We start from the raw sequence: 14,022 nt of genomic DNA on the forward strand, positions 1-14,022 counted from the left end.
GTTGTGACTGCCGCTTTTGTGTCTGAATAGAGCTCTAGCCCCGCCCCCTTCCCCAAAAAGCAGGACCCCGCCCACCCTGTCATGACAGACCGCCCCTTCTTCTACCAGGTCTCACATATATACATACACACACACACTGACAGGCACATACCAAAACAAGGCTGACGTCACTAACGTACGATGGGTTTTCAAAAAAAGAAAATGGGCGGAGCCGCATCCTGCGAAAGACAAAAAGGGGGGTGCTAGAAATGGTTCATTCCGTTTATTTTTCTCTTTTAATGCCCACTGTTAACATTTTACAGCCTCTCCGGCAGTCTTGTGTACTATCAATGTGATTTATGTCACCCAAGATGGAATACAAGCGACGTATGTGGTGAAGACGATGCCCTCGTGCCCTACACTCACCCCCCGCAGCGTGAGAGTGGTACGGTCCATCTAAAGAGATACGTCACCCATTGTTTACAAACCCAGCCGGGCCAGTAGCAGCTGAGCCGGGTGGTGAGTTCTCCTGGCAGCGAGCAGCCTCGCCTCACGGACTCGCTGTCATGCCGTGCCGCAAGGAGAGCTTCCTTCTGCTGGAGCAGTCGGTCACCGTGGGCTCCAAGGAGGTGGACACCTTGGTCGCCCGGATAGGGGAAGCCCTGCAGCTCAACGCCCAGCGAGCCCCGGCTTCCTCGTGCCTCAGACCCCCGGCCCTTCCTCGGACAGCCCCCTGCTCCTGCGTGCGGGGCCGGGCCACGCCGTACTCCCTGTGCACCCCCCGGGGGGCCGCCAAGTGCTCCCACCAGAGCCTCAGGCCGCAGGACTGCGTGGGCCACAAGCAACTGTGCGGCCGGGGCTGGCTGCGGGGCGGCTGTAGGAAGCATGGGCAGCAGGGAGCTCAGGGGGAGGAAGAGGAGGAGGATCCCCATCAGCTGCTGCAGGAACTGCTGCTCAATGGGAACCTCATCAAGGAGGCAGTGAGGAGGCTGCAGCTGGCCGGAGAGGGTCCTGAGCCCACCGAGACCCCCGTGCAGTGACTGACACCCAGGACCAACTAATGCTCACATTGGAGACCACACAGGGGGTCCAGGGGCTGAGGAGAAGGCCTGGAGACACCCCAGCAAATCACAGGGGGAGGGGGTTCATTTTTTATTCAGCAATAAAACTGGATATAAAAAAAGAAAAAAAATATCTGAGAATCCCAGAGGAGTTCACATCCTGTGCTGCTGCCCTTACTGCAGCTGAGAAACACAAATAATGAACTGGGACAAAAGCCTAGGGGACAGGCTGCAGTGGGAGATATTGCATGGTGGTCATGCTGTCACCATGGTATATATTATATCATGAGACCACCAATCTCACCAGGGTGTGTGGTTTTTTTTTTTTTTGGTTTTTTTTTCTCAAATGCCACATCTGGTTATGCCATCCCTAATGTTAAAAATTTAGGGAATGTGTCTTCTTGACAACTTTTTTTTTTTTTTTTTTTTTTTTCTTGGTAAATGTTATAATTGTTGTATTAAAGAAATAGATTGCGATGGAGCGAAATGACCACCCAACATTGACCCAAAATAACTTTGATGGGCTGGTTTGGAGATGAACAATACCTACAATATTTCAGGATAGCACTCTGCCAAGAGGGTGTATGTTGGGCCTACTCACCAGCAAAGTTAAATTTTTTTTTTTTTTTCTCAAGATCTCAAAACCAACTTAGTTGACTTTCCTTCCCCCCCCCCCTACAAATAAGAGGACACGATTGGAAATGCCAGCGAAACACACACACACAAACTGTGAATTCTCAGGGACAAATGATCAAATTATCTGTAACCAGTTATTGAAAATTGGAAGTTTTGTAACAGTTTTTGTTTTCAATGATCTGGTGGAATGTTTGTCTTTTTTTTTTTTTTTTTTTTTTTTTTTTTTTTAATGACTGTCTTTTATATGTGTGTTGGTGTTTCTTCCCTTTTTTTTTGTGTTCCAAGATACTTGAAAGTTTCATAGCTCAAACCTTTTTTTTTTTTTTTGTGGTGGGTTTTTATATTTTGCAGGTTATCAAATGGTTGCTGGTGGTTACATTTTTTGGACAAGCAACTTTTTTTTTGCAAATATTGCAGTTTTATTTTGGAGTCTAATTTTTTTTTTTTCTCTATATACCGGTAAATACGTTTCATTCATATGACTCTCAGGGTTGTCTGCCATTTTTGAATTCTATTGAATGACTGCAGAGAATCCTGGGTAGGCACATATTAATGAGCACATGGCCCTTGTCCTTATTTGGTAGTAAGCAATTGTACTGTCTGGTTTAGAGCCCAGAGACTGGCTGGCTTGTTTTTGTTGTATTGTGTGTATGTGGTTTTTTTTGTTTGTTTTTGTTTTGTTTGTTTTTTCCTGACAGAGTTCACTGGCTGTATTTCCTCAAGGTCATTTCTGCAAGATATTTTGCACAGCAAAGGTTAATTTTTAAAAAAATATTTTTTCTTTAAGGCAGATCTGAAATTTGTTTCTAGGTATCTAAACACTAAGATCTGTCTTGTTAATTTGGCACTCATTTGAGTCCCTTTTTGGAAATCCCTGGAAGTGAAATTGATATGTTTGCTATTCTAAACTTTAATGCTCGCTTATGTATTAAACTCTTGATGCAAAGCTGACATAAGCTAATGGGACTAAATCCTATCCTCAGGGGCTGCAGATACTTGCTTGGGGCTGGATAACTACACAAATGTGAAAAAAAAAAAAAAAATCACATCCTTGGTATAAAATCTGTGCAACAAATGAAATGTATTTTTGGAACGTGTTAATTTTAACCTCCCAAGATGTGCTGTGAGTAATGTATCTGGTGCAAACTTCTCTGGCAGCTTATATAGGTTTTTTTTTTGTTTGTTTTTTTAAATCTTGGTGTACGATCTTGCCTTACCTTCTGGTATGTGATGTAGAAGATTAGCCTGTTACTATACAATTTTTTTTTTTTTTCTCATAACGAACAGTTTGAGTCTTGGTTGTCTGTAGCATTGCAAAACGTGAGTGGAGTATGTATTTAGATAGAAACCTAGCTAATGCGAATGATAAAATGGGTGCTTTAAATATTTTTTTCCATTGCACATAACTGCAATTTCAGCTCTTTTAGAACTGGAGGTGATGACAGGGAATTTTAAGCAGCTTTGTCTGAAAGTATACTTTTGTCAAAACGTGGTATATGCAGCTGCCTATTTTAATCTCTGGTATGCATGTCAAAATACCACTGCGGTACTGCAAAAGCATTGATGTGCTGCAGCGTAACCATACTTTGCAGGAAATAAAAAGTTGGTATGTAAAAAAAAAAAGAAGCTCTTGAAATTATGTTCAAGAGCACATTTTCAGATAATTACATTTTATGTAATATAATATTCTTGAATTGGATACAAAATCATCCAACACCTAAATGTATGCTGTTCAGACAAATTGAAAAGATAACTAACTGCCTTCCTACTGGAAATTATTGGCAGGCATAACCTTGTGTTTTTCGGCCTGATACACCTGCCAAAAATTCTTTCGATATTAAATTTTAGTTTTGCATGTAGTGTTTTGCCTATGTAAATACAGCTAAACGAACATTTTTCAATGTGGAAGTCAGTCCTTAAAGAAGGGATACATTTATTTTACATGGTGGCTTTCCCCCATCTCCTCTCTGCTTATCATGCTGCTGGGTCTTGTTTCAAGGCATCATGATTTATACAAAGCTGTGCTGCAGTGTGTTGGTTAGATACAGACAACCATTTTCAACCTCGCTGCACAACTGAAACGATTTTTTTTTCTTTTTTTTTTTTTTTTTTAATATATATAAATATTGCAGCTATATACGGTGGTGAGGTATCGCCATTTAAGCTACCAAAACTAATGGTCAAATTATGATCAAACGGTCATTGGAAAGTGTACCCTTCGTAACGAAGTGCTAATAATTGTGTTCCTGTATTTTCAGGATTTAAGAGTGTATAAATAAATGTGATTTCATACAATTCTGGCCTTGTGATTTTATTTATGAAATTTAATTTTGTGAAGAAACTAGAGGTAACACACCATAGACTGTTGCTTGCTGAAATTATTACACAATTTCTATTTCTGTCATGCCCTGCCTAACAGGTGAGATTTTTATTGCTATGACATTAAGGAACATGTATTTACCCATTATGCCAGCTACTCAAATCTTAACTAGACTGAGATGTTCCTGTAGTACCATTAACCTGTAATGGCATGTCCCATGTTTATAATCCATGTTTGGGAGAGCAAAGTATCCATCAATCTTCCATTTGACATCAGGGGCCAAAGTTAATGGCCACCAATGTCTAATATAGTTTGAAAATATGTATGTATAAAACAAACTATGGATTACTTTAGTCTCATGAACAGGCTGACAAGAGGTACTTCCAGGGGCAGCACTGCCATTCCGTATCTCCACCCTCGGAATAGAGACCCTTAATTTTCTTAATATAGAGGTGCATTGATTCAATGCACCTCTCTCTAAGGAGATGCTTGGCTTGTGCGGGCTCTGCCCCTGATCTACTTCCTTGAGTCTCAACCAATCCAATGCTTTCCTATGGGGAAGCATGGTGATTGGCTTTTGTTTAACACATCTGATGATGTAAGTCAAGCAGGCAGAGCCAACAGCAGCAGACTGGAATAAAGATAAGATTTTATTATATTTAAGGGGGCTAGACTAAAGGTTTGTGTTCCTGACCCTATAGTGTTTCTTCAAACTTCTCTTTTGCCATGTTTCCGCCATCATTTAAGGTGTGTTGGATAGGCATCTTCTATTCCAATACATGAGATCTCCCTTTAGAGATGGTTTCACTTGCAGTATTAAAACAGCAGGAACATGGCACCTTAGACCACTTCATTGCGATAAAGTGGTCTGGGTGCCTTTTTAGTGTCAGTTTTTAATACCTTGAGTCAAGTGCCAGGCAAAGGTTCTCTTCCCTCATTTTTCATACGGTCATTGCACCTTCGTTAAATCAAATGCTTGTTTGAGAAGCATTTGCTTAGAATGTTTTCACTGCTCAGAACACATGCGTGTGCCCTCGACCACTATAGGGAGGGAGTTGGAAACGGACAGGAGGGGAGGGAAGATCTAAAAATGAGAAACACTGAACTTTAAATCCGGGGAGATAAGGGATATATATTATTTTTTTTTTTTTTTTGCAGGCCCATTGCTTGAAAGGGTAGAAAATCACTGTCTGTAATTTTTGCACATAATTGATGTGACAACAGTGTAAATCATGTGTGACAGGGGTGCAAATATCTGTGTGCAGTGTTTCAAGAAGAAATGTTACACATACAGATTCCTACCACCATAACGACTTCTAAAAGCAGAAATGGTCATGGTGGCTGGAGTAACCCTTTAAGGCCAGGCTAGTAGTCTTTTTTAACTTTAAACCCAGCTCTATGCTGTTGGGCATGACATATGACAGGCACAATTTAATTTTTTTTTCTTCTGTAATTGAAATCATCTAAATGATACGTGTGTTTGTGTTTTTAATAAATAGAATATGTAATGGAAATAAAGAGGGCATCATACTTTGCATTATTAAGTTCTAAGCATGGTCTCCCTCCTCCCTAAATTCTGAATATCTGCTGTTATTCTTGAAAGTTTGCCCCATCCCTGTTTTTAATGATTTAACTCTTCTGTTAATCTGATTAGGTTCACCTACTCCTACTTTCTATGCAGCATCTGCAGCTTTAAAAAAAAAAAAAAAGTTTTCATGCTCTAGTAAATTCCTAGGAAATCTACATTCTATATGATGTCAGGCGTAACCATCTACACTAATCATACAATAACACTGTATTTCTTAGAAATGTTTACAGCTTGTTTTTTTTTTTTTTTTTTTTTAAATATATAATCGAAAGGTAAAAAGAAGCACAAAGTCTCCTTTTCCATGACATCTAAACACCTCTAGGCATGCACTCGTAGGCTGTGTGAAATGCAGGTCAGGCAATGCATATTGTCACGTCCTCCAAATGCTACAGAAAAGCACTGATGTCAACAGCTGGCTGTACTGAGGAGAGAAACCTAGAATACAAATGGTCTGCACAGCTCCAGACTAACATCTTGTTATTAACCCCTTAAGGACTGAGCTAGTTGTACATGATGTGATCAAAACATAAACAAATCCTTGAATTTGCACTATACATCTGTTAAACCATAATTTATCTTTCATATTAAATGCATCCACACTTATGCTATATCCTTTTGTTCAGAAGAAAATAGAAGTTAAGACATTTGTGTTTTATTTTTTTTTTAGTTCTGCATGGCATTTTAACTGTGAATGTAATAATAGCTGTTACTGAAATTAAGTACATATGTCTGTATTCAGCGATTGTCACCCCCTGTGTACAGGTTTTACTGTGATTTGGAAAGTTACAGGTTCAAATATAGCACATTACATTTTTTTTTCTCTATTTGTATTATGCATCAAATTGTGTAGGAAGCCCAGTGCCTCGTTTCCTTCAGACAAGGCACCTTCAATGGCGTGCGCACGGGGTGTGCCTGGGCACACCCTAATCCCCGTGCGCCGCGCATGGATCGAGGCCGGCAGGGAAGATCAAAATATCTCCCCTGCCGGCTCAAGCACAACAGATTAGCCCGGAGAGAGGCTCTGAAGTGCTCCGTTCCGTTTTGGATACGGAGCAAAGCGCCTCCAGGCTGCACGCAGGGCAGCCCTCTCGAGATCTCCGATATTTTCAGAGCGTTGCCGTGGTCGCGGCAACGCTCTGAAAATATTGGAGATCGCGAGAGGAAGGCATGGTCTGTACCCTGCGGAGGTACAGACCACATCACTAGCCCACTGGAACACCAGGGATGATCAGAGCTTGCTCCCTCTTCCCCCCCTGCAAAGTAAGGTAATAAAGGGAAAGGGGAGTAAATGTGTAGTTTTTTTTTTTTTTTTAATTTAAATTATGAAACAATTATATTGCATAAACTATATTGTATTACATAAACTATACCCCACCACTTACACACTGCACTTACACACACTATACACCTTATACACACCCCCTGCACCTACACACTATACCCACTACACCCCCTGCACCTACAAACTATACCCCCTATACACACACACTACACCCCCTGCACCTACACACTACACCCCCTGCACCTACACACTACACCCCCTGCACCTACACACTACACCCCCTGCACCTACACACTATACATCCACACTGCACCTACACACTACACCCCCTGCACCTACACACTACACCCCCTGCACCTACACACTACACCCCCTGCACCTACACACTACACCCCCTGCACCTACACACTATACATCCACACTGCACCTACACACTACACCCCCTGCACCTACACACTACACCCCCTGCACCTACACACTACACCCCCTGCACCTACACACTACACCCCCTGCACCTACACACTACACCCCCTGCACCTACACACTACACCCCCTGCACCTACACACTACACCCCCTATGCATACACACTACACCCCCTATGCATACACACTACACCCCCTATGCATACACACTACACCCCCTATGCATACACACTACACCCCCTATGCATACACACTACACCCCCTATGCATACACACTACCCCCCTGCACCTACACACTACCCCCCTGCACCTACACACTATACCCCCTATACATCCACACTACACCCCCTGCACTTACAAACTATACCCCTGCACCTACACACTACACCCCCTGCACCTACACACTACACCCCCTGCACCTACACACTACACCCCCTGCACCTACACACTACACCCCCTGCACCTACACACTACACCCCCTGCACCTACACACTATACCCCCTGCACCTACACACTATACCCCCTGCACCTACACACTACACCCCCTGCACCTACACACTACACCCCCTGCACCTACACACTACACCCCCTGCACCTATACACACTACACACTATACCCCTTATATACACACTACACCCTCTGCACTCTATGCCCCTCATACACTGCACTCAATCACTATACACACTCTATACTCCCTATAAACACACGTATTACACTGCATACACACAAGCACTAAACACCCTACCACTGCATTCATACTATGCCGATATACACCTCCTGTGCACCCACTGTGCCCCTATGCACACACAACTCCCCTAAACACACACTACACCCCCTATTATTACCACACCAATACACACATGTGCACAACACCTATACGCATACACACAATGGCACCCCCTGCAATTCCTAGATACATGAAATACAGTCCTTACATGCAAACGCAACACACCACTAGGCACACACACTCTAAAGGCCCTATAAACACACACACAAACACACACACACACACACACACACACATAATATACAGCCCAAAAACACACCTATACACTACAGGCCCCAGCTACATATTATACACCACAAACAGACCCAATTACACTCTACAGCATAACCGGTCTCCTCTACACACATGCAAAAACATAAAAAACATCCAAACATATATAACACCACAGGCAGCATTCCCACACATGCAAAACACACTTTAACAATCCTTTTCCACTTGTGTTCTCCAGTACCCACTACTGGGGACATCAGAGACAAGTCACTTGGACTTTTTTCTATCAGATAGCACTGAATGCTCTGGTGGGGTATCACACTAACAAAACAATTGAGAGGGCGGGGGGTGCTTGTCTTGGTGGCTGATATAACGCGCCACATTTCTGGCCCACCCTTCCTAGTGGGCTGCTCTGTCTGGGCTGACTTTTTGTCCCAGTCCAGCCTTGCTCACCGGCCCACAGGCAGGAGAGGACCCGGGGAGCTCTAGCCAGCAGTTCCGCTGGGTTCGCGAGGTCACACTAGGACCACCAGGGATCAGGCATGGCAGCACAGACACACACACACACACACTAACAGCACCTTCACACACACACACAGCAGTGTGTGTGTGTGTGTGTACACACATACATTTATACGCGGCGTGTGTGTTTGTGCTTTAGGGTGCACACCCTAATGCAATAGGCTGCGCACGCCTATGGGCACCTTGAATTGAGTCCAAACCATTTTAATCTTCGTTTCATCAGACCAGGAAATCTTGTTTTTCACACTGAGAGTGCTTTTATGTGTTCTTCTTTAATTAAAATATATATATATGGGGGCGTGGCCTGGACGCTGAGGAAGATGGCAGCATAGACCTAGAGCTCCCTGCAAGGCTCCGCTAAATCACCGCCTAAAGCACACTTTCACCCTGAAAATGGGCAAAACAAATAGACCCTCTCAACCCCCTAAACAAGCGGACACCCCCAGGAGGTCTCAAAACCCCTCCATGAGGCACTTCTTGACCGCACAAGCGGACGCAGACCCTCAGGCCTACACGAGCCAAACGGCCCCAGAGGACCCGCTCCCACTTACACCAAACGGAGACGGGACCATGGCGGACAACCTGCCTACCGATTCAGCCGCCCACCACCCAGACTGGATGGAAATGCTACGCAACCTGCCCACAAAGGCCGACTTAAAAGCGGCCAACTCGGAACTCCGCACCTCCATCTCAACGGAGCTCCAAACGCTCAAGGAGGAAATCCGAGGCCTACACCAGCGAGTCGCCCAAGTAGAGGCGGATTGCGACCACATGTCAGCGGCGCAATCTGCGAACACGGACACGCTACGACTCCACACCCTCCAACTACAGCAAATGGCGGGCCACATGGAAGACCTAGACAATCGCGGCAGGAGGCAAAATATTAGAGTCCGGGGGATCCCGGAGGAAGCGGACAACTCCGCCCCAGTACAGACCACGCTGACCGGTCTTTTTAACTCCATACTAGGCCGCACACAACATGATCCCATTGACTTTATACGGGCACATAGGGCTCTACGGCCCAAAGGTCCGGAAGGGACCCCACCGCGCGACGTCATATGCTGTTTGATGAGCTACCAACTCAAGGAGGACATACTCAGAAAGGCCAGGGACGCAGGAACGGTACACCTTGGTGATACCGAGGTACAACTCTTTCCCGACTTGGCACCTGCCACGCTGGCTTACAGGCGAGCATTACGCCCCTTCACCAAACAATTACAAGCAAACAAGCTGCGCTACCGCTGGTGCTTCCCCACGGGGCTACAAGTACAGACACCAAACGGCCCCTTCCTGATGAAGGACAAACAAGACCTAAATGCCCTAGCAGCAGAACTCCAAATCACGCCGGCACCCTTACAGTGGCCGGACCCGTTAGCACCATACACGCCTGCTCGAGGGGCTCCACCCCAACCACAGAGTACGCAGACCCGGAGAACTACGCGGCAACAGGCGCTGAGGCCCTCGGGGGCCCAACTTTGAAGGGATCGACGACACGCGCCAAGATGGCGGACGACATCGGCCGACCACCACCAGTAGAGACTCCCCTACCACAATAGCAGAACTCTAACCAGACACGGACTATCACAACTCACATGGACTCCCCACACCTGGACACGAGGAATACCCACCTTGAAGATAATACCTAATGTTCTGTTTAGAACTTTGACACCCCTCCTCCGGAGACACCCGCCCTCGGAACTACGAAACCCCGGGTGCGGCCCGGACTTTGCAAACCATTCGATATATCACAGGACTGCCGCCCCAGACCACAACCGAGACGACGCCCATACCGAAGGACTCGCAAGTATATGCTGGACTTTTGGCAAGGGACTAGCCCAACCACTTGGGGAGGGAGCGAGGGTTGAAGGGCAAGAAGGTAAAGCCCGAAAGTAACAGACTACGCAAGGGCCGGGAGGGAGACGGGCACAAGATGGGGCCGACTGGGCTGGGCAAACGCTTCTCCTACACCGACCCGTGATGAACCCAGCAGGAGCGGGCGGGAGAGGAGAGGTGTGGGCCCGGCTCACTCGGGAACTGACAGGGCCGCTATCGACCCGTAGAGGAGGAGGATAGAGGAGGGAAGAGGGGGGGACATTCCATGAAGCCTAGAGAGCGGATACACAGGAAAGGGGACCGCATGTCACCCCATGCGGACCACCTCACACATAGGCTACAACACATGCCCAGACCACTCAAGATACCCCTCCAGAGCACGGAAGAGCTGACAGGGCACAGGGGCACCTCTCACCACGAGCTAGGGTCACTGGGAATAACTGGGGGCAGGGGGTGATTTATAACCAACTTTGTAGGTATTAGCTGCAGCAACACTATTGTATCACGGCTCCACTATCTTAAGGTGGAAGGGGAGGGTGAGCGGGGGGGTCGGCCGGCCCATAAAGCCGCGCAGAAATAACTTGAATGTTTATGAAGGTTTACTTGTGTTATTTGTATTCTCCAATCATTTCAGAACGCGCTACCTTTCTGACCAAACTATAACGCTCTGTATAGACATAATTCTATAGCGCGGCATTGGTTTTACTTATTGTATAGACATTGCAAGCTTGAGGGTAAATAGAATCGTTTAATGTATGATTTATTGTTTCTTGTTCTTATGTTATTTGAAGATATGCCCAGGGTGACGACTCGACTACAGAGACGTCCAAAGGCGGAGACAGCCACATACGATCACGACTTGAGCCACTGAACAGGGAGGCATGGGAGGCAGACATCCCCAGACCACCTAGACTAGGAAGAGATCGAGAACTGGACCACCTGGGGGAGGAGTTTCCCACGTGGTCACGACATTTCTCGGTGTTCCTCCCACACCCCGACGGGATAGGCGCCACATCCAGGTGAGTGGGGCACTGGGCGCGCAAAACGGCCCGGGCCCACACATACACCTCGACGCCATAACCCTAACGTCACCCAGGTGACGGTTATTTCCTACACCTACTTACCCCCTTACTTCCCGACACCCTCCCCACCTTCCCCACCCCCCCCTCCCATCCTACGCCCCGAGACCGACCGACTGCAGACGTAGACACACACACTACCACACACCAAACATGTCACTCACACCAGCAAACCTCACATTAGTGTCCATCAATACCAAAGGGCTTAATAAACCTGAAAAGAGGTCGACTACACTACGCGAACTCCACACTCTAAAAGCGTCCATAGCATACATACAGGAGACCCACTTTAGAGAAGGGGCACGACCCCGCTTCCACGACCACAGATTCCCGAAGGGGTTTTATAGCGATTTCCAGGGGGGAAAGGCACGGGGGGTCGCGATCCTCATGCACAAAAGAGTCCCCTTCATAGAAGAAGAGATACTGACGGACAGGGAAGGCAGGTACTTATTCGTGAAAGGGAAGATTGTAGACCAAACTTACACTTTTGCTAACATCTACGCCCCCAACCAGAGACACTATAGGTTCCTATCCCACATGTTACGCAAACTTCAGAAATTTGCGGAAGGAATACTCATCCTAGGGGGTGATTTTAACGTAGCTATGGACCCAAGATGGGACACCTCATCGGGGACATCTCACATCCCGACCCAACACTTAACAGCACTTAAAACTCTCCTATCTAAACAAAAACTGATTGACTGCTGGAGGGCGCACCACCCAGATGAAAGAGATTATACTTTCTTCTCCCACCCCCACAACACCTACACCAGGATTGACTACTTCTTTATGACTCACTTCCACCTCCCCTTAGTGGAGCGAGCGGAGCTAGGCACAGTGACGTGGTCGGACCATGCACCTATCTCCATCACGATAACATCCCCGATGCACAGACCAAGGGTGACCAAATGGCGCCTGAATGAACACTTGCTAACACAACCGGACATTAAGGCGGACATTGGCACCACACTAAGAGAATACTTCACCTTAAACACACCCGAACAAACGACACCGACCATACTATGGGAGGCACACAAGAGTGTAGTGAGAGGCCACTTCCTCCAAAAAGGAGCCTTGCTGAAAAAGCGAAGGGAAGCGGAAATATCCGCAATACTCACCGAAATCCAGGAGATAGACACACAAAACAAGGGCACCCACACACACGCACTACAAGACAAACTTCTTACACTCCGCAGGGCACTGACCCAACTCCTACTGAAGAGACATCTCAGGGACGCATTACGACACAAAGCGTTTTTTGCACTGCATGGCGACAAGAGTGGCAAACTACTCGCTAGGATGCTAGCAAAACGCAGACAGCAGACATACATAGAGCGCATTAGAGACGATAAAGGCACACTACACCGACTACCCATGAAGATCCAAGACATAATTAGAACATACTATGCCAACCTATACGATCTGCCCCGCCCACCGACACAGGCTGCCGACGAACGCCTGATGAACAAAATAAATGACTACCTCACTACACAAGACCTACCCTCACTAGACAAAAACACCGCAGACCTTCTAGAGGAGGAGATCACGCTAGAGGAATTGGCCCTCGCAATAAAACAGACGAAACCGGGCAAGAGCCCAGGCCCCGACGGCTTACCCCGGAGCTACTACAAAACATTTGCGGACATACTTTACACCCCACTAGTCGACACATACAACGCTATCAGGGCAGGCCACCACTTCCCCAAACAATCACTCGCAGCTCACATCACCATCCTCCCGAAAGAAGGTAGAGATGGGGACCACTGCCTTTCCAGGGACTGCCGGCACCGCTACCGGCGGGGCAGTGGCGGCAGGTCAAAAGAAAGAAAGCCGCTCGGCTTACAGCGAGGGACAGTGTAAGTGGGGAACCGCATGTAGATTCCGGCATGAATATTCGGGGTGCGGCGGGAACCACGGGGTCAACAGGTGTTTCAAGAAGAGTAAGCCGGCCGTGGGGGGAGGAGCAACAGGGGCAATTGCCCTCTCAGTTCCCGCTGGGGGTGTCGCCGGTGAAGGTAGGCGCGATGTTGCCTTGGCTAAGGCAATACGCTGATCAAGCAGTAGCAGAATTCCTTCGGGCTGGCTTTGCGGGGGGTTTTAAAATCCCCTTCAAAGCTGCGGGGCCGGGTGCGCCTTGTGATAACCTTAGATCGGTCAGGGAACACCCGTGGATTGTGCGGGAAAAATTGGCCAAGGAAGTCCAATTAGGTAGGATGGCGGGGCCATTTCCGGCCCCGCCCTTGGCGAACTTGAGGTTGTCACCATTGGGGGTGGTCCCTAAGAAGGAGGCGGGCAAGTTCC

At 47.0% G+C, this 14,022-nt stretch overlaps 1 protein-coding gene across 1 annotated transcript; it reads left to right on the forward strand.

The window, feature by feature from the left end:
* The first annotated feature begins 485 nt into the window (after positions 1-485).
* LOC134607770 (GSK-3-binding protein-like) lies at positions 486-1,109 on the forward strand. Its single transcript, XM_063450319.1, has one exon. It carries the CDS (start codon positions 546-548, stop codon positions 1,017-1,019), a length of 474 nt encoding a protein of 157 aa, XP_063306389.1. The 5' UTR covers positions 486-545; the 3' UTR covers positions 1,020-1,109.
* The last annotated feature ends 12,913 nt before the right edge of the window (positions 1,110-14,022 follow it).

The sequence above is a fragment of the Pelobates fuscus genome, chromosome 4, assembly GCF_036172605.1.
Source record: "Pelobates fuscus isolate aPelFus1 chromosome 4, aPelFus1.pri, whole genome shotgun sequence".
NCBI lineage: Eukaryota > Metazoa > Chordata > Amphibia > Anura > Pelobatidae > Pelobates > Pelobates fuscus.

Excerpts from the sequence above, each read along its gene's own strand:
- LOC134607770 (XM_063450319.1), top strand. The coding sequence starts at position 546 with ATGCCGTGCCGCAAGGAGAGCTTCCTTCTGCTGGAGCAGTCGGTCACC.